This window comes from Drosophila gunungcola, unplaced genomic scaffold (genome assembly GCF_025200985.1).
Source record: "Drosophila gunungcola strain Sukarami unplaced genomic scaffold, Dgunungcola_SK_2 000001F, whole genome shotgun sequence".
Lineage (NCBI taxonomy): Eukaryota > Metazoa > Arthropoda > Insecta > Diptera > Drosophilidae > Drosophila > Drosophila gunungcola.
In genome coordinates, this window is record NW_026453197.1 from 6,400,855 (window position 1) to 6,423,669 (window position 22,815).

Consider the following 22,815-nt stretch of genomic DNA (forward strand, 5'->3'; position numbering starts at 1 on the left):
GATTACTTCATGACTAAATGACTCTGTTAGGGCATTTGTCGCATCATACCCCTTATTCACTTTTTGTATAGTTTTTATATATAAAGCCTGATGTTGGCAAATTAATTCAGGAAATTCAATAAAAACAAGTACCAAAACATGGCAAACAAAACTCGTTGAGTCGTCGAGAATTTGCCCTCAATGCTCGCAGCTCCATGCAATCAAAGAGTGCATAGATAAATCACCCGGCTAAATTCAGGGGGAGGCGGGGGGTACTGGAACATGGATGGGGTCCGGAAGCCTCTGCTGGGCGGCGGTGGGTTAAAAAACACGGCCAAAATGTCAATGCAAATTTAATGGCTGACAATTTATATGCATGCCAAGTGACTTTTGGCCAACTACTGAACTTTGTGTGAATGCGAAAGCAGCCGGGGAGCTGGGAACAGTTTGGTGGGGAGTGGAGGGGAGTGGCAGTGGCAGTGGCAGTGGCACAAAAACCGGGTGCTGGGCAGGTTCGAGAAGGGGGGCTAGAAAAAAGTTCCGTAGGTGCCAAGTGGCTGTCAAACTTTTGCCAGCAAACGGGGCGCGAAGGAATTCTCGCCCAAATCGAATGCAATGGAATCGAAATGCGAAATCGAATGAAATTCCTCGTTTGTCCTTGCTGCCGCGGCTCATAAATTAAGCCAACGCATCCATTGCCCACCTATTTCCCAGCACTCCATGTTAACATTAACGGTTTATTTATGCCGACGGCGACATTTAAAATGCATTTCCTGCGACCGGTGGTTGGGCCTTGGCCCCAAGATGAAACCAAGGGGCCAAGAGAAATGGCCGAAAAGCTACGGATAAACCGAGTCGGGGAAAAAAGAGGATTAAGAGGTACTGCACGGCAAAGCGAGGGGCATCAGAAATGACTTTAAGACGTGTATTTATAACGCAACTCGGAAACTTTATGGCGACGCATCGGGAGCATAAATACAGAGAGGTGTCGACGTGACCCCAGAAGGGATCAGTGGCGTAGTCCCAAAAATATGCCTCCCAGAGTAGTTAAGATAATAAAGAAATGGAGAAAAGTTGGAAACATTGAGAATTTTTTAAAGGGTTCTTTGTAAAACAAAGTAGGTCAACTAATAAAGAAATGGAAAAAAGTCAAAGCGACCACTTCTCTGGAGGCTATACATTTTTATACAACTAATATAAGTAATTTTCATGATTTAAAAGAATAAAAAACAATAATGATTCCCAAAGATATTTAAGGTCAAATTACACAATTAACAACACAAAGAACTAGCATGCCCTTTTGTTGGAATGAGTTTTGACCTTGGGTCTAAAATCTAGAGAACGAAAAAAAAGGGATAAAAATTAGGTAAAGAGGTTACCTAAAGAAGCTTAAAAATACGCAAATAAAAACTAACTAGTTACATTGGTGGTTACACCTTTAAAAATGATAACCAGGCAAAATAAATGTAAAAATAATTATTAAAATATTTATAAATTCTTAATCACTAGATCATGTTTTTGTCACACTCGTATTTGTTCAATTAAATCATTAAGCCCTTGGAGACCCGGAAAAACACATATTGAAACGTCTGCTTTTCATATCGCCTCCTATCGCAAACGCATTCCTTCTTATCTTGCTTCGATTTTGTGGTCAAACCCCTTTTTGGTTGTTATCAATCAACCGCTTACAAGACACTCACAAGTGACCAATAAATTATTAATTAAGTTGAAAATCAAGCAAGCAAACAGCAATGCCCATGATTGATGGTAAATTGGGGAGGTGGCGTCGCCCTGTGGCGAATCCATCATGCGACTGTCATCGAACTTAACCAATCGGAAGGCAGTAAGACCCACTGCACCACTTGGGCATTCGGACTAGGTCTTCTGGCCTGGTCATTTCCAATGACAACAACAAGGCGGACGACGGAATCGGTTTGGTTTGGTTTTGCAATGTCCAGCGTAACAAAAGTCGCTTGTTTTGGACAACAGCAACGGCAGTGGCAAGAAAACGCTCCCAAGCCGCAAAAAGTTGGCCAGATCGAAGGGTTTTTGTGTCGGGAACAACGTTATGCACTTAAAGACAAAGAAACATTGGAGCACAACCAAACAAAAACCAAATAACGAACGGAAAGAAATACTACAAATGGTGAGGAAAGTTATTACGACTACACGACACCTTATACAAATAATACACCTTATAATAAAATTAAAATCAAATTTTCAATTTATTTGTAAGCATAAGCAGAAAGAATGCAAAGATCTTGCAAACCATCATTTGGCAAAGTTTCATTGCAAAAAATTTTAAAATGCATTTTTTAAAAGCGGACAGTTTAAATTATAACAGGGTTTAAATATGAACAAAATATTTTATTTATTTTTATATAAGTCTTAATAATAATTTCTGAAAAAATTTTATTACTGTGACTTTTGAATAAATAAAATAACAGCGCAAACAAACAAATATGTAAAATCAATTTTTGGAAAGTTGTATTCAGGTTGTCTTAAAATTGAGATATAAGTTTGTGTAAAACCGGACAGACAGATGGATATGGCTAGATATAGGTGGTGCTGATCAATACTAACATGACTAAAATTATAATACTAATAAGAAAATAATTTTTTTCTAAAAATAAACTTTCAGCTCCTTCGCCAAGATGCGTTTAATGGTCTTTGCTATTAAAGATATCTTTAAGAACGCTCCATAAATTAAACAAATACCATATAGTGTATACCTTTGCAGTACCTCCTACTAGAGGCAATACACCGAGACGGAAACCAAATAAAAGGGTACAAAAAACGGACAGCAAAGTTGGCAAATCAGCCGCAAACTGGGGCAGGGCGAGGAGAGTGTGGATAAAAAGGTTCGGCGGCTCGAGGCAAGTCCAGTAGACGGCGATAAGCGGGCGTGGCAGCTGCACCAGAAGCACAGAGAAATACGGAGATAGAGTGGGTAGAAGGAGCCAGCCAGGACCCAGGATAACAAGGAGCAGAAGTGGCATCAGCCATGTGGCCGGCTTGGCAAGTGATAACGCTGCTGGGTCTTCTGGCCAGGTCTTTGGCACTCCACTCGACGCCGGACAGGGCCATGGCCATAAGCTCGGCGCTGCTTGGCCAGGACTTTGCGGACTTTCAGCCATACTTCGAAGAGAAACAGGACCAGGTAAGGAAATCTTTACAAGGAGCTGGGATTAAAAATAACAGTTTCTTATTTATATAATTATACAACAGAAAATTGAAATCACAGGGTGCAGGGTGACTTTTTTTCATACTGTTGATACATGCAATAAACTTTTATTCAGAAAAATATTTACACCCAATAAAATAAAAAATAAACATTAAAATGTATGCATGGGACATTGTTTTTCAAATTATTATCTTACTTAAAATAAATTAAAAACCTGATAAAGTAATAACTATTTTAATAGGTTTATCCAATAGGAAAATTGTAGGTTTCAATATTTTTTAATTTTAAATCTAAATTTTTGTTAACCTAAAATGTAAAATGAAAGTGAGACTTTGATTTAAACAAAACACTGCTCGGGGATAAATCAGTACCGAAAATATTTATATCAAAGTGAAAATATCTGGATTTTGTCATAATTTTTCATATTAAAATTAACCGTTTTTTTAAAGGTTTTTTTATGGTTCTAGTTTCTAGCACCAATTGTATTTGATTATTTAGAATTCCTATCCATAACTATATATTTTAGGAACCGGATCAGCTGGTGGCCGCCTCGAAGCACGAGGAGCACTCGGAGGGCGGCGAAGAGGAGTCTGGGGAGGAGCACCACAGCGAGCACTTCCACAAGAAGGGCGGAAAGAGCAAGAAGGGTCACAAGCACGACGAGCACTCCGAGAAGGGGGCGAAAGGTCACCACGACAAGGAGGGCAAGAAGGGGGAGCACGGCGAGGAGGAGGGTCACGAGAAGAAGCACAAGCACTCCGAGGCCCATCACAAGAAGAAGAAGAAGGGCTCCAAGGGCGAGAAAGGTAGCGAGTTCGAGGACCATGGCTCCTACAAGAAAGGTCACTCCATCAAGGGCAAGCACCACGTCCACAAGCTGGACGAGAACAAGAAGGAAAAGAAATTCTACGATGAGGATCACAAAGAGGGCGGCGAGGAGAAGCACGGCGGATTCGAGGAATCCAAGAAGCACAAGAAGGGCAGCAGTTTCAAGAAGGGTCACCACAAGAAGGGCGGGCACGAAGAGCACCACGGCAAGAAGGGTCACAGCAAGAAGGGCCACAAGAAGAAGGGTCACAAGGGCCACAAAAAGAAGCACGAGGAGTCGAAGAAGTGGGGTCACAAGAAGGAGCACGGCAAGAAGGGCGGCGAGGAGCACAAGAAGAAGTGGCACAAGTCCCACAAGCAGAGCAGTGAACACGATCATCATGGACATCATTAAGCACCGACTTGGCAATCATGCCTTCACCACCAATTTGCGATGTATTTTGTAGACATTAAAAACAGATAATTCAGACCCAGTTAAAAGTATTTGTTTTGCGTAAAAGACATGTTACACTCAAGGACAAGATTAATGACAAAATTACCTTAAGATTAGGAATAGTTGCCTTAAATTTGAGCCTTTCATGCAAAATGTAGGAAAACATGATCAAAATCGAAGTTTAACGCAATAATGTCTTCCCAAACTTGGTATAATAGGCTAAAAATTAAGGTAATTATTCCCAATGTTAAGGCAATTTTTCCTAAAATCAAGGAACTTAGTTATCTGACTATACTAACATTGTTTGTCGAGTTCAATTTTCTGCCCAAAAATAGACCCAAACTACATTTAATCTATTCTACGTAATTAGATGTACTTATAAGGCTAGCTTATGTCCACTTAGATTCAAAAGCTAATCAGGTCAGCAAAACCGACGTCCATGTACAATATAGCCTAACATGTGTAATGAACACAAGATGTCTTTTGACGACTTATCATGGTTATCTTTAAATTAGAGCCCGAAAGCTTCCCATTTTCATGTATCTGCTTAGAAAGAGATTATGCGGAGGCGTTTTCCCACATCGGGGAGATTAAAGAAAACATAATTAGGAGGAAAATGGGAGCCATCTTTGGCCAAGGGTTCAGAGATCAATTGGCGATGTTTGGCCTGTCCCTTTTGCACACACACACACACACACACACCTGCAGTGGACTAATTGCCAAACGGTAAGTGAAATATGAATATGCTAGAGAGAGAGAGGGCTGAAGGGAGAAGGGGGAAACGACCGTGTCAAAGGTTAATTACGCATACTGCAGGTCATTCCCTTCCTCACACACACACACACACACGAGCACTGAGATTTGCTCAGTTCATCGTGTGTGTGTTTGCCTAAGCCATTTCCGGTTCGATTTAAGCCCAAATCTTGTCCATTTTCCAGCCTAAGCAAACAAACGGAAACTGGCTTAGTTGGGAGCAGCCTTTAGGGAGTGGCGGCAAGAAAAGCGGCCAGGACAACGACAACCAGCTCTGTTTGGTTTCATATGCTAATCCCTCCGACCAGCGTCATAAATCATTTTCAACCAACTGGAGAATAGATGGTGGCCAAGGGACTGACGGTCTGCAGCACAATGGAGGTCGGGGTTAAGTAAAGTTCGTCTGGGCCTGAAAGCATTTGACGATGCCCTCGCTGAGTGAGTTCAACCAAATATTCAGGGAATATCTAGAAAAAAAAAGAATGCACTTAGTTAACTCACTAAAGCAAGCATTCAATTTAAAAACAAAACAAAATCCTTACATTATTAAGTATTTTACTAATGAGATATAAAAACATTTCAATGAACTAAATTAAATCCAGAAAAAAATAATTCGTTTGGTAAACTCATTCAAATTAAAAACAAAAAATAAAGGCTTACATTATTAAGTATTATCAATAAACTTAGTTAAACATAAACATGAAAAATTAATTTAGAGGGAAGTACTTTTTACAAAATTTGCTTAAAATGGATGAAGAGAATAATTAATTTTTTATGCAGCTATAACGAAAGCTTCTTTTATTATTAAATGGAAAAAACATTTTAAATAAAGAGTCTTTATCATATTTAATACCTCTTTGAATGCCTACTAAAAATAGTTATAGAAAAATTTTACTTTAGTTTAATAATTTTGTTATTGTCGAGTCATTTTAAAGGCCGTCATAAAAACACTTTCGTAGAAATAAATTGATGCCAATATTTGCTTCAAGAGTATTTCCAACTTCGTGCCCCATAACTACATTCTTTTCGGGGGCAGGGAAACCGCTTTCCAGGTGTGAGTTATGCTGCAATCTGGGGTAAGCAAAGTATATAAAAAAATGTATGCCAGTTCCATGGGGATCTGGATGCTGCAATGCTGCACAACAACTGCAACGACCAATAACAACAGCATGAATATAACAAAAGCCTTAGCCCCACACCAAGAAGAAGCATCATCGGGGGATCAAAAAGCAGGTTTTTGCCTGGCTCAGCCTCCATCTTTTTGGACTTTGCAACTGCAAGGTGAGCAGTCAACAGTTGCAGTTCGCATAACCATGGTTACACTGATAAAAGGTATAATTTGCTTAACTGTAATACCAATTTCAGTTAAACAATAAATATTTAGCTATAAAGTTAAGGCAATTGTAAGGGATATGTGCATAGAAATTATTAAGTTTATCGCATTGAACTTGAAATTGAAAATAAAATTTAACATTTTTCTCCGTGCATGTGTGTGCGTATTTGCTGTGGCTCTTATTGTTTTTGGAAAATTGCCTGAGCAGCAGCAACAAATATAGCAGGAGCAACAAGAATCCCACATGGCCACTGGGCAAATGCATTAACGAAAGTGGCTGAGAGTGCAACAGGGGTGTAGCTTGAGGGGGATGCATTTTCCAGGGGGGGATTACAACCCAGGCGTTGTCGTGTGGCCTGGTGTATCAGCACTAAGAGATCATAATTCACACAAGTCGGCTAATAATTCAGTTAAGTTGAAATGCGCAACACACAAGTTGCACAGTTTCCCCAGCACGAGGGGTTGGAAATGTGAACTGCTGATGAAGTTGGGTACAGGCGGGGCAGCCGGAGTTTCTAGGGTTGGGCGGGGGTTCGGGATCTGAGGATAAGTGCCGCCACACACACACACACATGCACTTGGGAGCCATTTGGAGGAGGAGCAAGCTGGCGAGAAGCTCTCCAATTTGGGTTTATGGTCTCAGATTCGAGAACTCGTTAAGGCTTGAAGCCACTCCGTTGCGGTTCAAAAATAAAAGAAAACATATATTACCATAAATAAATATTAGTAATTATAAATTACAAGGACCGAATCACGGAACTAGGGTAAAAAAAACCAGTGATTCGGAATTTGCTATTTTAAAATTGATGCGGTTCGAATAATAACAATTATATTTCTGCTCCGATGATAATTGTATTTATATTAACTCATTAGAAAATATTAAGCAAGCTTAACGCTCTCTAACCACCCAGCTAAATACTTTGAATGCTTTTAGCCATCGACCTTGCTCGTACTACCAATTTAAGAACTTCAATTCGAAGTTTGGCTGGCAGATAGCTCAGCAGTTTTAAGGGATTTTTAATGTTCTTTCAAATTAGTTTCGGCAACCCATGTGAGTGTGTGTGTGTGTGTGTGTGTGTAGAAAAGTTCATTGTTTGAGAGGAACAACAACTTCTTCTTCTTCTTTGACTGTTGGTAACAATGTTGTTGCTAAGTCTCCTTTTGCTGTGGCAATGTGCATCCATACATTTCATAGCTTGCACAAAAGTTAAATTTCAGTTTAATGGACTTAAAGGTTTAATAGGTATATAGGCATATGTTTGTTTAAATATTGATTTCATTAAATAGAACCCGCTTAGGAAATCTGGAATTAATCTTACATTTTATGGCACATTGAATCTATTGTAACTAATTTACTTTAAAAATTCGATTTATTTATTATTGTCTGTAAAGTCAGAAAAACTTTATCATAATTTTTTGTTTTTAATTTCTATATATGTGGATTTTTTACCAGGGAATTGTGAATTGTGTTGAAGAACAACACATACTTAGATACAAAAGAACAATGGAAAATAGTTGGTTCAACTATTATTTTCTGCTGTGCAAATACCTTTTTTTTTATATCAATAGTGCATGCATAGAATAATTTAAAAATTAAATCTATCTATTAAAAATATGCCTAAATTATGTACAACAAGGACGAGCATTAGGACAAAGAGGCCATTAGGGACTCAACGGAATAGAGGCTATTTGGCTCAAAATGACTGGGGGTGATTGGGCGATGCATCTGCTTGGGGGCAATTAGGACAGCTCGTAAATATGCCAGAATGCGCTCGGATGCATCAATGAATGTGTCAATGATTAGGCACGCCGGGACAAAGGACACGCTGCCCACGATGATGGCGCAAATCGAAATGTTGCACTCCGCATCGGTGGGTGGTGGCGAGGGGTGGCGAGGGGGCGGAGGTGACGTCAGCGCCTAATGCAACTGCAGTGTAATGGACGCGGGGATGGCCGATCGCCGAAGGGAGGCTAGTGGGGGGTGCGGCTACTGCAGGCCATAATCAAGCGAGTGGAAGCAAGGGACGGCGACTGGAGCGATACACAGATGCACTTGCCGAAAACTACGGACTCTGGTAAATATTTTTTTTAAATATATAAAAACTATGAATTTATAGTCTTGTAAATAAATACGGCCAACAATGTTATACTTTATACGTATACATTGCTTTTAAAAAGGCATAAGACATCAAATCATTATTAATGCATTTATTGAATATTGAAATGTATGGGTATAACTAAATTATTTAAACATTCCAACCATTTTGAAATCATTACAACTGCATAAATTTAGTAATAAATTGTATGGGTATAACTACATATTGATACCCATACATGTTATAACTAACTCATTGCATAAGTAGTTATTTTGATATGATATCAAAATGGCGTTAACAAATATACATAGAAAATATATCTTAAACAACGTATGTTTTATAATACGTTAAATAATTTTTGTTTTATTGCCATTATTTACCTATAAAGAAATTCTCATTTCTATTTTCAGTGCACATACACCCGCACTCCACTAAAGACAGACACACACACACACACACACACATGGTCCTGGCATTGCAGTCAATTTATTGTGACCAATATAACGCCGGGACGGACTCGCCGGATGGCTCCTGTTCGGAGGGGCGGTGGATGTGGGTGTGGGTGTAAGCGGTAAATGAGAGGGGGCCGGACTCACTGGGTGCATGTAAATTGAAAATTATGGCAATGCGCAACAAGATTAGCCAATGGCTGGGTGGTGCCAGTGGTGCTGGTGGTGCTGGTGGTGCTGGCGGTTGCGAGCCTTCCTAACAAGACCCAAATGAATTTATCGAGATGGGGAGAGATACGAATGGGGCAGCGGTACGCGAGTTGCACAAACATAAACTAAATGAATGCCCATGGCCACTAAATGAAGTTATGACTTAATGTATACAGTTATGTATACTTACATACATATTCTTGTATAGAAATAAAATGGCAGACACAGAAAGATAGCAACTGAATTTTTTTCGTCGAAAAAAATGAAAACAAAATATATGATGGGCTGCTTTCTATAGAGTCTATAGATCAAGAACAAATCTTATTATAATATTATATTTTAAAATTAATTTAATGCAAAATGATTGAATATGTATAATGTTTGCCTAGCGAGAACAGGAAATTTAATGCAATTTTTTTTTTTGTATTGTTTGGGCAAAAAGTTCTTTTTCAGTGACATAAAAACTTTTTGAGCAACAAATCCATTTTTGAAAATTTAAAGTTTTCGATGTAAAACAAAGACATTTCTTACATAACAGGATACAAGAACTGAAGAAAAGTGTTTTTTTTTTGGCACACACACGTTTCAGTCCATAATTCTTATATATATACATGAAAATAAATTTAGCCAGAACACTTACACTCACCTGGAAACACTGCTGTGTGTCAAATTCATTCCACTTTGACGCCCTGCAGTCAGCTCCACTCGACCATTTTTCTGCGCCATTTTGACACAGAATCCAAAACAGTCAGTCACTCACACATCTGCAGTGCGGGGGATCCCCCCAGAAATTTGCAACGAATCACAGAAGACTTCTCATGCTGCATGCACTGGCTGCCTTATTATGCAAATGTCCCGACTCGAGATGCGCTCTCGCCTGCCAACGTCATCGATTTATAAATTATGCAATTCCAGAATCAACCTACCCCTGTGCCTCGATTCATCCGTATCTTTCGCATCTGAAACATCGGGCTTTGACTGTATGGTTACTTTGTAAGCAGGGGTTTACGTTGTTGCCATCACTTTTGCTGACTGCAATCCGAAAATTTAGCAAAATCAATCTGAGTATAGAAGCACTTAGGAAAACTGGGCACAGTTTTAATCTGTGGAAATAAAAAAAAACTTTATTATTCCTTAATAATACGTTAAAGTAAAATTAATAGTTAATTCAAAATAATAAAAAAAAAACCTGAAAATATTGATTACTTTCTTATTGACTGGGATTTGCTAGGAGAAAAAAATTAGAGATCTGAAATATTAGTCCTGTGGCAGCATTTTTGTTAATTAATTAACTTACATAACCTGCAATTAATCTGCACAAATTGGAACTTTGTTTATTATGTAGATACATATGTATATTGTTGTTTTATGGTTATTTAAAAAAATTTCCTATTGGATAAACCAATTAAATATATTAATAATTACATAACCATGTTTTTGGTATTTTTTTAAGTACGATTATATTTCGAAAAACAATGTTAAAAACAAACATTTTAATGTTTAATTTAACTTTGCCATTTTTCTCAGGTTGTGCATTTTGTTAGATATCTGCTTGAAAGAGCAATAAAATAATTATTTTGTTTACTTTTTTACCGCTCCATTGATTGCTTCCGCAAAAAAACATGGAGGAACAAAAATCGACTCCTAACTAGAACAATAGCATAAGGAAGAACGGGAAGAGCAAGTAAAAGCGTAGGGCAGTAAAAAAAAAGATTGAAATCATTGGTAAATATATTTTTACAATGCGAATATGTAATCAGAGTTTTTGCCACCAAAGTTAGTTTCATTCTGCGTTTAATATGGCACAAAAAACGAAAATCGGTGGGAGTCTGCAGTAAAAGGCTTTTGGAATTACAAAAAGCCAACATTCGCTCAGACTTTAATCGCGAATTGATTAATTTAAAATTGCATTTCAGTGCACTTAAATGGTAAACTAATAGCTTGTATAATTAATTGATTGCTATTTTAATTGAGGAATTTAACACCATACATACCTCTTTAAGCCATCTCCTTCAATTACGCTTCCCACCGGTCGCTCCATCTCGCTCGCTCACTTCGATTGGCGAAAGCTCCGCTCGTACTCGATATCAGCTCACAACTTCGCTTGGAAGCTCGCGATCGGCGGGGCGAAATCGATATCGAATCGCACCGAAAGCTTTCGAAGTGCGAGCGGCTACGTTATATTACTGCGGCTCAGTCGGTTTTCGTTCGTTCTGTTGGAGAAAAGCAGCAATCACACGTTCGCAAGGTGAACGCGAAGACACAGTAAAGTAAGCCCCCACCACCCATTAATACCCAAAAAGCAAATAAGTAAAGATAAATAATGTCTTAAAACGGTTCTGGGCGATTCTAATGATTAAAGAAAGCGGCGTTGAGATCAGCCTTGAATTCGCCCCGAAAAAGTGACGAAGCAGCGATCAAAGCGGAGAGCGAAAACACGCACACGGACTGCAAGTGTGTTAGATAATAAGTGCAGCACAAACTCGCAAGCAAAACCCCGAAAGTTACAAGTTATTTAGTTTTCAATGGAGCTTAGAAAAGTGCGGTCTGAAAACGTGAAAATTTGCGCGTGGAAAATTATTTTGCCTTGTCAGCTGACCCCCTTCCCCGTGTTCCCCCATCTCTTTCGCACTGTGGGTCTTGTGATCGCCGCCTCTCTCTCTCTCTCTCTCTCCCATCTCTCATTTTTAACTTCGAAACAGAAGTTGGGGGCTTCGATTGTCTGCTCTGGTGATAAAAAACCAACATGGAGACCCGATTTAAAAAGGCGGTCCCAACATATTTTCTTTTTTCCCTTACCCATTTTTTTTTCATTTGTCAGCTGACGGCAATGACAGTAGTCTTGTGATCAACGTCAAAGGCAATTGTCAAATATTCGAACTCGAATGGAGAGAGCGAGAGTGGAGAGTTGCTCTGCGACTCTCTTCTTTGCCGTCTCTCTCCTTGTTTTTTTCTCAGATAAAAACTAAAACCCGCATATTTAAAAAACAAATGTTTCATTTACATTCCGTAGCTCAATTAGACAGCCAGAGCGTGAGAGTTTTTATAGCAAATATTTTATTTATTTAGCGATTAGTTAAGTTAATTACAATTTTCGAACTTTCAAAGCTCTGTCACGTGAAACGAAAGCTCTGGCTTTTCAAGTTTTACGCAGCATAATCGAAGAGGGGGAGTTAAAAAATAACGAAACCAGTGAAAATTATTATGTTATAACCTTAAATCAGTAAAGTAAGCGGCTGCATTTTACCCATAAACTTAACCTGGAAATTGTGGAGAGAGAAAGGTTTACTTACATATACACCTGCCCTCTTGTCAGCTGACAATGGCCCAACCAGCAACTAGTGATAAGACATTTTTCACCTTTATCTTTGCCCTTTTTCAACAAGCATTTTATAATTTTCTTTTCAATTTTGCTTTGCAGTTGTAGAAACAGAATAAAGCAAAATGTCCAACCTTAAGCGTTTCGATGATGAGGAGCGTGAGTCCAAATATGGACGTGTGTTCGCTGTCTCTGGCCCTGGTAAGTAGTTAACTTTTAAATCAAACGTCTTACTAAATCGTGTACGAGTGTACAAGTGTGTGTAATTACTAGAATTTGAAGTAAATGGGAAATTAGTTTCAAAACATTCAATAAAATCACAATTAGATTGTAGTTTTCTCCGATAAATCTTACGAAAACAATTCGTACCTAATCAATGATTGCAAACAACAAAATGTTAAAAATAGTGTTTTACATAAAATGTTATTTTACATTTGAAATGTTGTTGTTAAATAAACATACAACGAAATCAAGACATCTTATTATTATTATTATTAGTTTATTGCTTTGAGAGATGATTGCTATGCTTGATCAATTATTTGGGGTCCAGAAAAGTACAAACAACATGTGCTATTCATGAGTGTTCATTTTCAAGAAAAAATATAAATAATCAATTTTGCTAAAAATAATTTAACTAATTTCTTAAAATTTAGACATTTTAATAATTTAAAAATTTTTATTCCATACTTAAAGAATTTGTTTTTATTTTAATAATTTGAAAACCTTTACTAACCGTTTGTACTTCATGTAAACTGTATTTTACCTTTATTTTATATAAGAATACATCTAGTTACAGAACACCAAATTCGTTAAAAAATCAAGCCCCTCTAACCCGTTTAACTCATTCTTTCTAGTCGTCACCGCCGAGGCCATGTCGGGATCAGCTATGTACGAGTTGGTCCGTGTGGGTTACTACGAGCTGGTGGGCGAGATCATCCGTCTGGAGGGCGACATGGCCACCATCCAGGTGTACGAAGAGACCTCCGGCGTGACTGTCGGTGATCCCGTGCTGCGTACCGGCAAGCCCCTCTCCGTGGAGCTCGGACCCGGTATCATGGGCAGCATCTTTGACGGTATTCAGCGTCCCCTGAAGGACATCAACGAGCTGACCGAGTCCATCTACATCCCCAAGGGCGTGAACGTGCCCAGTTTGTCGCGCGTGGCCAGCTGGGAGTTCAACCCCCTGAACGTCAAGGTCGGCTCCCACATCACCGGCGGTGACCTGTACGGTCTAGTGCACGAGAACACCCTGGTCAAGCACAAGATGATCGTGAACCCCCGCGCCAAGGGCACAGTGCGCTACATTGCCCCCTCGGGCAACTACAAGGTCGACGATGTCGTCCTGGAGACGGAGTTCGATGGCGAGATCACCAAGCACACCATGTTGCAGGTGTGGCCAGTGCGTCAGCCCCGTCCCGTGACCGAGAAGCTGCCCGCCAACCACCCCCTGCTCACTGGACAGCGTGTCCTCGACTCGCTCTTCCCCTGCGTCCAGGGCGGTACTACCGCCATTCCCGGAGCCTTCGGTTGCGGCAAGACTGTGATCTCGCAGGTGAGACTCTATTCCCCCAAGTAACCTACAGCTAGAAGCTTATATATTGTTACTATCTGTCCGCAGGCCCTGTCCAAGTACTCCAACTCCGATGTGATCATCTACGTCGGTTGCGGCGAGCGTGGTAACGAGATGTCTGAGGTACTGCGTGACTTCCCCGAGCTGTCCGTGGAGATCGACGGTGTGACCGAGTCCATCATGAAGCGTACTGCCCTGGTGGCCAACACCTCCAACATGCCTGTGGCTGCCCGTGAGGCCTCCATCTACACTGGTATCACCCTGTCCGAGTACTTCCGTGACATGGGTTACAACGTGTCCATGATGGCTGACTCCACCTCCCGTTGGGCCGAGGCTCTGCGTGAGATTTCGGGTCGTCTGGCTGAGATGCCTGCCGATTCTGGCTACCCAGCCTACCTGGGCGCCCGTCTGGCCTCCTTCTACGAGCGTGCCGGTCGCATCAAGTGCCTGGGTAACCCAGAGCGCGAGGGCTCCGTGTCCATTGTGGGCGCTGTGTCGCCTCCTGGTGGTGACTTCTCCGATCCCGTGACATCCGCCACTCTGGGTATCGTGCAAGTGTTCTGGGGTCTCGACAAGAAGCTGGCCCAGCGCAAGCACTTCCCCTCGATCAACTGGCTGATTTCGTACTCCAAGTATATGCGTGCCCTGGACGATTTCTATGACAAGAACTTCCCCGAGTTCGTGCCACTGCGTACCAAGGTCAAGGAGATCCTGCAGGAAGAGGAGGATCTGTCTGAGATCGTGCAGCTGGTCGGCAAGGCCTCTCTGGCGGAGACCGACAAGATCACGCTCGAGGTGGCCAAGCTGCTGAAGGACGATTTCCTGCAGCAGAACTCGTACTCCTCGTACGATCGCTTCTGCCCCTTCTACAAGACCGTTGGCATGCTGAAGAACATCATCGACTTCTACGACATGGCCCGCCACTCCGTGGAGTCGACGGCTCAGTCCGAGAACAAGATCACCTGGAACGTGATCCGTGAGGCTATGGGCAACATTATGTACCAACTGTCGTCCATGAAATTCAAGGTGGGTTGACACACACTGGCTGTTCATGAGTACAGATTTGCTAACCATGTTTTGAAATCGATTTCAGGACCCTGTTAAGGATGGTGAGGCCAAGATCAAGGCTGACTTCGAGCAGCTGCACGAGGACCTGCAGCAGGCCTTCAGGAATCTGGAGGACTAGAGATTGCGTTGGCCCTACTTTTACACTCTAATCTTACATTTGTTATATAGTTAACTTTTAAAAAAGAAAGCAGTCAAAAACTACCCGAAAAAGCATAATCAAACACCAACAATTCCGTGCTGCATTCGAAGTAAAACGAAAGTCCAACAAATTCCACAACTTTTTGGTGCCTGCGAGAGATGTAAACATTCCGGCCTGCGGTTAATACTTTTCCTAACCACGCCCCTCCGCCCTCAAGGCAACAGCAACAACTACAACGTCCTTCTATGTACTTCCATTTACAACAACAGCAAAAGTCGCACACACACTTTTGAATAAAAGTACACGGACACAGGCGCGCACACACATACACATACATAAAAGACACAAATACAAATGCATGCATAAATAGTATTATTGTTTAATGAATGGAAATTCTTGTTTATTTGTGAAAAAGTCATGTTTTCTCCTTGTTTGTTTGTTAAATTTATGTAAATATTTAAAGTATGAAATATTAAATGTACGAATAAAGTGCAACAACAAATACATACATTTAATGTAATTAAAAGTGAATTTCACTGGTTTTAAAGAAACATGTATAAATCTTGGATATTGAAAGATGAGTCGGAAATTTAGTTTAAATGATGATAATAATGATAATATTAATTGATATAAAACAGAAGCAAGTAAAAATTTATAAAGTGAAGAACATATCGAAAACGACAGCATAAGACTTACTTCAGTGTAAAAAAAGCCTTTTTAGATTTTTCTCTTCAAAGAGTCTTTCCGAAGCATCATCTTAGTTTTTCTATAACCTTCTACACTTTTTGTGTTTGACAAAATTGTAACCAAATTATTTTTAGTTTAAGTAAAAATTGTAATTGTGCATTTAATCGAAATGGATAACGAAAAGAAGACCTGGATTGCGTCGCTCACCTCAAACAACAGTAGTGCTGTGATTTCCAACGGGTCCACTCCGCGGAGCTCGGGTTCGGATGCCGCCCCATATGTCCAGCCCAGGCCGGTGCCCCAGAGTGTGGAGAAACCTAAGAAGTGCACCTGCCGCACCTGCACCTGTCCACTTCCTGAACCCACACATGCCTCCATAATCCAACCCCCTCAAGTTCGCCGTTCTGTGGACGCAGACGATGAACCTGGCGGCCGGGAAGCATCGACGCAATCCAACAAGAGCCTTCACATCGTTATGGAAACATCGAAGAACGAGGATTCGCGTTATGTGTACGAGAAGGTGATGGGAATGCACACCTACGTTATAGACGAGGACGAAGAGGATGAACCGCACTTGGGTCGCATTTTCGGTGTTTCCGGACCGGTGGTGAATGCCGAGGAGATGGCCGGAGCGGCCATGTACGAGTTGGTCCGCGTGGGCCACTGCCAGCTGGTGGGCGAGATCATCCGGCTGGAGGGCGACATGGCCACCATTCAGGTGTACGAGGACACCTCGGGCGTGAGTGTCGGCGATCCGGTCTTCCAGACCGGCAAGCCGCTGTCCGTCGAGCTGGGTCCCGGCATCATGGGCAGCATCTTCGATGGCATCCAGCGACCGCTGAGGACGATCAACCAGCTGACCAACTCCATCTACGTGCCCAAGGGCATCGATGTGCCCGCCCTGCCACGCGACATAAGCTACGCATTCACGCCCGCCAAACTCAAGATCGACGATCTGGTCACCGGCGGAGATATCTACGGATCGGTATTCGAGAACAGCATGATGCACGACCACCGGCTGATGCTGGCCCCAAGGTGCAAGGGTCGCGTCAAGTGGCTGGCACCCCCGGGAAACTACTGTGTGGAGGACGTGATCGTGGAGACGGAGTTCAACGACGAGGTCACCAGCCACACAATGCTGCAGGTGTGGCCGGTGCGCAAGTGTCGTCCGGTGGAGGACAAGCTGCCCAGCAACACGCCCCTTCTCACTGGCCAGCGCGTCCTTGACGCCTTCTTCCCATGTGTCCAGGGCGGAACGACCGCCATTCCGGGGGCTTTTGGATGCGGAAAGACTGTCATATCGCAGGTGATTTGATTTAACTTAATAGTAATAGCTTCTTCGTAATAAAATTCTATTCGGTTTTCATCTTAGCAGAATAAATATTGAATTAAATATGTTAATAGATTTGAGTATTTTTTCTATTTTAAGTCTGCAAATAGTTGATGAATTGAAAATCTTATTTTAAAAAAATTAGACTCAAATTTAAATATTTCATTAAATAATCTGTTTCTTATATTTAATTCATTAGCAATAGCAACATTTGTTATAAAAATCGAAAAATGTATTACTTAAATAAATAAATAAATAAATAAATTAAATAATCTGTTAATTATATTTATATTATATTTGCTTATGAATTGCAATGAGATACATTTTATGCGAAACGAAATAAATTTCATGTTTCATTGGTTTCTGATTAAACTTTAATTTCTTATAATTTTCTTCAGTCGCTTTCGAAGTACTCCAACTCCGATGTCATCATCTACGTGGGATGCGGGGAGCGGGGCAACGAGATGTCCGAGGTGCTCCGCGACTTCCCGCAGCTGGAGGTGGACGTCAACGGCACCATGGAGTCGATCATGAAGCGCACTGCCCTGGTGGCCAACACCTCCAACATGCCGGTGGCTGCCCGTGAGGCCTCCATCTACACGGGCATCACCCTGTCGGAGTACTTCCGCGACATGGGCTTCCACGTCTCCATGATGGCCGACTCCACCTCGCGATGGGCGGAGGCACTGCGTGAGATTTCGGGTCGTCTGGCAGAGATGCCTGCGGATGCTGGCTATCCGGCGTACCTGGGCGCCCGATTGGCGTCCTTCTACGAGCGGGCCGGGCTGGTCAAGTGCCTCGGAAGTCCGGATCGCAGCGGATCCGTGTCGATTGTGGGCGCAGTGTCGCCGCCCGGTGGCGACTTCTCCGATCCCGTGACCTCCGCCACTCTGAGCATTGTCCAGGTCTTCTGGGGACTGGACAAGAAGCTGGCCCAGCGCAAGCACTTCCCCTCGGTGAACTGGCTGCAGTCCTACTCCAAGTACATGCGCACCCTGGACACCTACTACGAGGAGTCCAATCCGGAGTTCACCCAGCTGCGGGCCAAGGCCAAGCAGGTGCTGCAGGAGGAGGACGACCTGGCCGAGATCGTGCAGCTGGTGGGCAAGTCGTCGCTGAACGAAGAGGACAAGATCACGCTCGAGGTGGCCAAGATGCTGAAGGACGACTTTCTGCAACAGAACTCCTACAGTCCGTACGATGCCTTCTGTCCCTTCTTCAAGACCATCAGCATGCTGAAGAACATGATGGCCTTCTACGAGTCGGCCATCCAGGCAGTGCAGAACACGGCCAACAACGAGGCGCGGGTCACCTGGGGACTGATCCGCACGAGGGCCGCCAACATCCTGTACGAGCTCTCCACCATGAAGTTCATCGACCCCAAACTGGGCGAAGCGGTGGTGGTGGAGACCATGGACAAGCTCTATGAAAATATCATAATAACGTTTCGTGATATTGAGGATAACGCCGGGGAATATTAACAATAATTGGTGTTTAATAAGTCGCTAGTTTACTTCTGTATTATAATCGGTCCAACAAGTTTGCATTTAGAAAGTGTCTTATTAAATAAAGCTGTTATTTAAGCTTATGAAATCTCACACTGGTAAAAAAAACGTAGTAAAACCAAATATTTTGTACTCAATTTAAATATTTTACCTTCGATTTTCATCCATTGCGATTTTTAATTATATTTACAAATTTCTAACATTATTCATTGGACTATTTTCGGAATTGATTTTATCATCTGAAAGCTACATTTAAATTGAAACCATATTTAGATTAAATAAAATGTATTTAAATCAATTAGGAACTATTTTAAATTTTATATATATAACAATATTTAAGGTATTTAATAATTTAATAGTGCAATTCCATATGCATTGTATATAAAAAAAATTATTTAATATTTATTTAAAATATAACTTATAAAATTGGAATTCAATAGTTAATAAGCTTAAAAAGCTAAATTTTTAAAACTCACCTTCAACAATATTTTGTAATTGACTATTAGATTAGGAGGTCAGTTTTACATTATTACATTCTTAAAGACTTGAATTTTTCAATTCAATTTGTAATTGATATTTTGTAAATAAGTACTTGCTACCAAATCGATTTTATTACTTACCAAAAGCCAAAATTAGTACGCTTTGTTAAAGCCATATCAGTTAATCTAAATTATGCGTACATTTCCCTTCATATTTTCTAGCGGGAGAGAACCCTTTCAAAACCTTGCCACCAACTGCGATTATCGAGTGATTATTTGCCTCAACTTATCGCGTTAATTTCCTAGTCGGTGAAAGCAATTTACCCACCAACGCGTTTTGCTCATTAGAAGCCATAATGGTGCAACGTTTGCCGCCTCCTCTGAAATTTACCGACCCGTCTGAGTTTTGGCATGCGGATTCCCTTCGCAGTTAATCCTTTTGCCAAGAACATCAGAGGAGAGTGGTGAACCCAAAAGGAGATTATAAAAAATTTCGTTGATTTATAGGAAAAGTTTGTTAATGCCCCAAAAGCGGCCACGCCCCGAAATCCGACCGAATTTCCCAGCTCACACATCTGCCAGCCGCATTTCGAAAAGCAAACGTCAAGGCCCTGTGAAGGGCTTTTTTCCGCAGCAAGGGAGCGAGAGATCGATTTCGATTCAATTAGTGGAAATTAAATGTAAGTATATATGTACAAGTCGCCACCTCGCCCACTGCTACGCCACTACCCCCGCCCACTGGGGGGATTGCGATGATTACATTTCCGCAACCCGCTCCCCCCGCCCACTACGGCAAACCAAGTCAGCCATAAAATGAGCGCCGAGCAAAAGAAGCAAACCAAAAAATCAGAATCAGTTCAATTGCAAATTGAAAATCCCCTTACAACTTCCGTTTCCGCTATGCGAGGGGCCAGCACTGAGAGAAAATCAAGTGCACTCAGCCAAAGAGGTTTTCAATGGGTTTTAATTGGGCCAAAAACTACTAAATATATCTTCAAATAATTTAAAATAAATATACAAACAAAATTAGAGATGTTAACTGGGCCAAAAACTACAAATTATATCTTCAAATAATTTAAAATAAATATATAAAAAAAATTAGAGATTGTCTTAAGCTTATTTTAGTTAATTTGTATAATCAGAGAATCTATTTCCGATGTTATACAAATTAATTTGAAAGCCCAGAAAAAGTTGTTACTATGTTTTCAATGTTTTCATGTATTTAGTTGGGCCAAAAATTAAAAAACAAAAAAAATTGAAATTGAATTGAATAATTAGAGAATCTTATTCGGATGTTAAACAAATTAATTTGATGATTTTATGTTTTAGTTTTAAATGGGAATCAATTTTTATTTTTAAAATAAAATAATAATTTAAATCTATATCAATATAATTGAAGTGTGGCAAGCTCAGGCACATGTGTGTTTGTGTGTGTGCTCACGAGCGATAGTATGTGAGAGAGTGTGTGCGAGGGCGTCTGGCTGCCATGACAAACGTGGCGTATGAGCAATGCGCGCTAATTGGCTGCCATTCGATGCTCGCTCCGTTCCGTTCTGTTGGCGTCGCTCTGGATCTCAGAGCAGTCGAGTATCCTTGCCTCGCATCCTGCCCCCCCCCCCCCTCCCCCTGCTACCCCCGCACCCCCCACCCAGATCCCTTTTGGCCCCCTCGTGTCCCTGAACCATTTGCCATTTGCGAGTTTTGAGCTGAAAGCTGCTTGGGCTCAGCTTGGGATTGCGTTGCTGATGGCGGAGTTTCGCAGAACCAAAGCGGGACTGATGATGGTGATGGTGATGGTGATGGTGATGGGGTTGGGGTTGGGGTTCTGGGGACTTATTGCATAATTTGAAGGGGTTAAGCCATTGAGCTTTAATGCAAAATTTCAATTGAACGTCAAACAGTCAATTCGCTTTAGCGGCGATAATCGTAAAAGGATAATGGCGCTAAAAGCGCATAAAAAGGCAGCAGTGAGGCGGCAAGGACTCCCTCCCAGCCCCTGGGGGTGTGAATATGTGGTTGTGCGGGTGTCTGGATGAGTGTCTTTTTTCCCATTTCCGTCTGATGTCTGGCCTAAGTGTGCACTCAATTAAAGGATTTCTTTTCGGGGCAGAAGGCTAACGGCCACACAATATTGGCATGGTTAAATAAGCTCTAAGCTGTGCCCATTTCTACATTTTTAAGACGCTTTTCCGAGTATCAGACATGGTTAGTACAAAACATAAGCATGCTTGAAAATCGAAAGCCGAAATCAAGGAAATGGCATCAATATTAATTCTTTAATATTTGCTTCGAGAAATTTACTTGGGCTTATGTTGTGTGTCATTTAGATTTTGTGTTTTTTTTATTTGGTTATTTTTAAGAGTACTTCTATTTTTGTAGTCTTAATAGCTGGTTGTATAAAAATTGTAAAGAAAAATTTATAAACAATGTTATACCTAATATATACCCAAAGTAGATAAGTGAACTATACATGCTAGCATCTAATCGTAGCTAATTTTTATATAATAAATAGCTATTTAAAAAACATTTAGTAATCTGATCCATAATCAGGGGTATCCATTTTCATCTCATGACAAAGATTTGTTTGCCTTTTACAGATACGATAGGATCGTGCCGCTTAACTCAGCGTCTTGAGACTTTTCCTGATATCGCGTCTGTTAATTTAAGGTCTCAGCACCCAATCCTTAACCCATGCCCCCAACTCACCGCAATCGCTGACAAGTTTAACCCAAATAGGAAGCGTGTGCCGGGGCCAAGGACATGTTTCACTGCTTGTTATTGTTGTTTCTGGGAGTTGTTTTTTAGCCGCAGGGCCAAAGGATATCATAAGCACATAAGATGATGAAGTTGGAAACGCAACGGAAAACCCGGGATGGGATGGAAAAGCGAGGCGCAACAAGGACATGAACAAATGGAATAGGGAAAAGGGGCGTGGAAACAACGATGAGGGCAACTTAATTTGCAACTTATACGCAAAATCCTTTTGATTTTGTTATGTCGCCGCTTGAAGGTCTCCAGTGTCCCCTGTTATATCCCTTTCTTGTATGTGTGAGTTTTTCCAGCTCGCCTGCAGTTATTTGCCAAACTTAAGGGTGCAACCTTTTGCCATGTTTTCTCTGATTTTCCACGTTTCTTTTGGCTTTTCTTCGGTTTTGGTTTCGGTTTCGGCTTGGCCAAGTTTTCGTTTATGGAAAAAGGTCCGCTGATCATTGTCCTTTTTGGGCTTATCCACACCCACACACACACACACACGCACACATACACACATAGGCGGATACATATCGGTCTGCTGTTTAAGGGAATTTAAATTAAGCCTATGCAAATTCGCCACAGGATGCTTTTCTTTCTCCACCCTGTTTTTCTTTCTTTCTTTTTTGATAGGGATTGAACCACCAACTGCTGGCCGCATTAACGCCGCATTATGGCTGCAGTCACGGCCAATTCTTGGGTCTT

At 41.3% G+C, this 22,815-nt stretch overlaps 3 protein-coding genes and 1 long non-coding RNA gene across 12 annotated transcripts in view; 3 read left to right on the forward strand and 1 right to left on the reverse strand.

Moving 5' to 3' along the window:
• Positions 1 to 11,348, reverse strand: part of LOC128262954 (uncharacterized) — a 130,445-nt gene extending 119,097 nt beyond the window's left edge. For 3 of the 8 annotated variants that reach the window (XR_008268388.1, XR_008268389.1, XR_008268390.1), the window contains exons 1-3: positions 11,260 to 11,341; positions 10,192 to 10,368; positions 9,912 to 10,142 (exon numbers count right to left, since the gene is read on the reverse strand). This is a non-coding gene — a long non-coding RNA (uncharacterized LOC128262954). Of the gene's footprint in view, positions 1 to 9,905; positions 10,143 to 10,191; positions 10,369 to 11,259 lie in introns of all 8 variants that reach the window. The other 5 variants (XR_008268395.1, XR_008268392.1, XR_008268394.1 and 2 more) reach the window with 3 other exon arrangements.
• Positions 1,854 to 4,501, forward strand: LOC128262951 (high mobility group nucleosome-binding domain-containing protein 5). 2 transcript variants are annotated; one of them, XM_052997543.1, is made up of 3 exons: positions 1,854 to 2,125; positions 2,705 to 3,139; positions 3,690 to 4,501. In XM_052997543.1, the coding sequence occupies exons 2-3, from the start codon at positions 2,984 to 2,986 to the stop codon at positions 4,383 to 4,385; spliced, it is 852 nt and encodes a 283-aa protein (XP_052853503.1). In that variant the 5' UTR covers positions 1,854 to 2,125; positions 2,705 to 2,983; the 3' UTR covers positions 4,386 to 4,501. The 2 variants fall into 2 exon arrangements, with proteins under 2 accessions (XP_052853503.1, XP_052853502.1); XM_052997542.1 differs by having other exon boundaries at positions 2,720 to 3,139.
• A 50-nt stretch (positions 11,349 to 11,398) lies between the features above and the next one.
• LOC128262950 (V-type proton ATPase catalytic subunit A) lies at positions 11,399 to 15,863 on the forward strand. Its single transcript, XM_052997541.1, has 5 exons — positions 11,399 to 11,535; positions 12,687 to 12,785; positions 13,439 to 14,136; positions 14,203 to 15,180; positions 15,248 to 15,863. Exons 2-5 carry the CDS (start codon positions 12,710 to 12,712, stop codon positions 15,338 to 15,340), a joined length of 1,845 nt encoding a protein of 614 aa, XP_052853501.1. The 5' UTR covers positions 11,399 to 11,535; positions 12,687 to 12,709; the 3' UTR covers positions 15,341 to 15,863.
• A 152-nt stretch (positions 15,864 to 16,015) lies between these two features.
• Positions 16,016 to 18,960, forward strand: LOC128262949 (V-type proton ATPase catalytic subunit A). The gene is made up of 2 exons (XM_052997540.1): positions 16,016 to 17,354; positions 17,777 to 18,960. The coding sequence occupies exons 1-2, from the start codon at positions 16,218 to 16,220 to the stop codon at positions 18,857 to 18,859; spliced, it is 2,220 nt and encodes a 739-aa protein (XP_052853500.1). The 5' UTR covers positions 16,016 to 16,217; the 3' UTR covers positions 18,860 to 18,960.
• Positions 18,961 to 22,815: the final 3,855 nt, after the last annotated feature.